Here is a 3,544-nt window from a genome sequence, read left to right on the forward strand (position 1 = left end):
TTACCCCTTCATCTTTGATTGATTTGTCCAAAAAGAATCTAACATCTTTTGAGTCAAACAGAATTCTCTAGGAAAAATGCTATTTTTTAGTAGTGTCGCTATCTTGATATCAAGCTTAGGTTTAGCATGCTCTCTACTATATTAAAAAGCTCTATCCATTTACCTTTGAACTTTTCTTTTAATTAAAAGCCAATCATCTAGGCTTTCACCTTCTGTGGTGTTGGGAGGTTTAGCTAAACTCCTACCTTATCTATTATATAAACAAAAAGTACAACTGAGGGGTACATAAAACCTTACCTCTTGGATGACTTTTCTACTATAAAAGAAGAAGAATCTATGGGCAAAAATACAGTTGTTAGACCTTTTCCTCTCAATATACACATAGTTAACTTACAAAAAAATCGATTTTTCATATCCAATTCTAAATAATGGAACTTGCCACATATCCATGAAGAAAGGACCATTGGCAGCTCTTGAAACTTGCTGGAAATCAATGTGAATGAGGTTTTCTGGTGAACTTCCTCTATAATACAACTTCAGTGGATGTAGACCTTTGACAAACTAATCTGCTACCTGATTTGTTTTACGAAAGCAATGGTTCACAGATGTATTAACCCTTTCCAACGTATCAATGAGGTCTTCAATCTCCTTTCTTAGATTGTTGTTGTCCAGATTTTTGTTTCGCAACATGTCATAAATCACCATAGAGTCGATTTCGACCATGAAGTTGGTAATTCCTTTGTTTATACACCATTCACATCCAAATTTAATGGCCTTCAGTCCTGCCCCATTGCTGCTAGTACAGTCAATAGGTATCGAGAAGGCCATGACAAAACCTCTTTCCTCATCTCTCATAATTTCTCCAATCCATGCTTTCCCATTCTGCCTGTTAAAGCTCCCGTCGGTGTTCAGTTTCAATATTCCTTGATGAGGCATCTCCCATAGCACACTTCTCCATATTGGTATCGGTTTTAGTCGCTCAATCATCTCACAGTTTTTATACCAAAGATTTTGACTTGTAAGAGAGGGATATTTTCTGTTAATTATAGTGTTGGTGTTCCAGATAATCTATGACTTCATCTTGTATTGCACAAATTTCTTTCCATCCCCAAATTTGCAAGAAGTATAACTTCTCCATAATTCCCAGCAGATTGCAATTGGTATGATGTGTAATATCATCTTATGGACCACATTCTTTGGTTTACTCTGCCATCATTGAGCAAGAACACTACTAATGGAACTAGAATTATGCTAGATTCTCAAAGGATTTCCAAACAATTTCCATAAGTTACTAGCCGTCTCACTATCAATGAAAATATGATGCATGCTCTCAAATTACGGTGTATTGCAACAATTGTACTTTGAAACTTGTTAATTACCAAACTTCCTAATGATATCATCAAAAGGGAGTTTCTTCTGAATCATTCTCCAAACAAGGAAGGACATTCTGAAAGGGATACAATCATTCCAAACCTTACCAACCAAGGGGTTTTCTGTTTAGTAGCTCTAATCTTTTGCCAAGCAAATGAGTTAGAGTAGTGCCCATTAGACTCCAAATTGCAAGGTCATTTTGATTCTGATTTTCTCTTGTAATATTTATGACATGTTGAAACAATATGATCGGATAGCAATTGTTCCAATATTTCATTATTCCACCCTTGTTTATGAAAAAAATGTGAGACTTGCACTTTACCAGATGTGTTAGTATGATTACCCACTTTAGCTAGTGGTCCTTTACCTGTCCAATCTTCCTACCAAAAGTTGTTGTTCCCTGTGTTAATATTTGTATGCACGTAATTTTTTATCCACACAAGTTTTTAAAAAAAATAGTAGATTGAAGATATTTACTTGAGTTATTATAGAATTTTAATCCATTTTATTACCAATTTATTAGTTTAGTTTTATTATTTTAGTATTAAAAATATACAAAAGTAGTTTCATTAATATTTTGTAGTCATATTATTATTTTTTATTTTTATTTTACTTGGCTTTTTCTTTAGTTTTCTCTACCTTTATTTTCATATAATTTCTAGAAATATACTTAAAAAATATATAGTTTTATAGTGTAATTTAGTTTGTTATGAATGGTTTTGCATGTTATAGGTATATATTATATTAGTATAGAAAGAAAGTTAATGTTTTGGTCCAATGGAAGTCAAATTTTGAAAGGTCAATTTTGCATTAATTTTCATAAAAAGGAAATGGCCCGATTTTGGGCAAGAAAATGCCCAATTTCGGCCAACTTTGAGCCCAAATTCGAACAGCCTTATTCCTAAACCTCCTCACCCGTCTTGACCCACCTGCCCTCCCCATTTGCAATTTTAATCTCAGCCCTTACTCTCTTCTAATCCCATAGATGAGATTAATTCTCACACCCTACATAAAACCCCAATTTCTTTAGCCCTAAACCTAATAACCCTAAGCCAGCCACATCACCTCAACCTCCCAACCCGCTGTCGCCTCCCACCATTCCAAATCACCCGAAAATCGTCAAAATTCCAACGCACACTGGTCCCCTCCCCCTCATCTATCCCTCCATGTGGCATAACGACCTCTGACAGAGAATGTTCTCATCCTCACCTCACCTCATCTCACTCGCATGTTTGCGAACAAAATCACGCGACTGAAATCTCTAGAAAGCGTGTGCTGGATGAATGAAAGGCGTCGGATCGATTTCGTTTAATCCGAGCCTTACACTCATCACGTGCTTGCCTCCAAGGGGATTTTAATCCTTTTTCTTGAAGAGGAGGAAAAGAGTTTGAGAGAGTAATATAAAAAGTGATATGACAGCTTTTGCGACTCTGTTGGGGAGTTGCATGTTTGAGCTGGTACTTGATCTTGTTTGCTTTTTAGAATATTCGGTTGAGGTTTTTATGTTTTTTATTTACTTTATTTGATTTTTATTTTGTTTATGTGGTTTTATTATTTGCTAATTGTTCATGTGTTTATAGTTTTTTCTTTACGTGTTATTGTTTTATAACTGTCATCATATGCATTACCCGGTCAATTCTTTCTGCAACAAGTCTCGTTGTATGCGTCGCGTACATGAACTCTTTGTTGAGTCACCCTTATTTTAGGAGGGTGGCCGTTGGATGTATGGAGTAGGTATAAAGCTTGAGCAGCCGCTATCGATCATACCCTCCCCCGAATTGCCTTGTTAATGAACCCCAAACGTAGGTCAATCTTTAGGTCATTTTTATTTGCATCACATCATTATGACCTAGTAGGGCCCGGTCCTAGGTACCGTGGCTTTTGTAGAAAGTCTATCCAAATTGTGTCAAATGGGCTCGCCGGCCCAAAAGGACATTCAATCATCTTATGTGCTAAATATTGTATCTTTGAGGGTACAATGTTATTTGGCGGACTGATGTTTAGGAAAGAAGGGTGAAAAATAAAGTAAGAGAGAATATTGAGGGTTTTATCATTTTTTTGTTTCTTGTCCCGTTTTCAAAAAGAAAAAAAACCAAAAAAAATACATTTTCTTATCATTTAAAAAAATACAAAAAAATAATTTTTCCAAATTAGTTGCATATTTTTTTCAAAG

The 3,544-nt window shown here is 35.3% G+C and overlaps 1 protein-coding gene across 1 annotated transcript; it reads right to left on the reverse strand.

Moving 5' to 3' along the window:
* Positions 1–561: 561 nt before the first annotated feature.
* On the reverse strand, positions 562–987 carry LOC142174618 (uncharacterized). Its single transcript, XM_075240448.1, has one exon. The coding sequence runs from the start codon at positions 985–987 to the stop codon at positions 562–564; it is 426 nt and encodes a 141-aa protein (XP_075096549.1).
* Positions 988–3,544: the final 2,557 nt, after the last annotated feature.

Source organism: Nicotiana tabacum, chromosome 20, assembly GCF_000715075.1.
Source record: "Nicotiana tabacum cultivar K326 chromosome 20, ASM71507v2, whole genome shotgun sequence".
NCBI lineage: Eukaryota > Viridiplantae > Streptophyta > Magnoliopsida > Solanales > Solanaceae > Nicotiana > Nicotiana tabacum.

Coding starts and splice junctions, on each gene's coding strand:
- LOC142174618 (XM_075240448.1), bottom strand. CDS start 987: ATGATTGAGCGACTAAAACCGATACCAATATGGAGAAGTGTGCTATGG.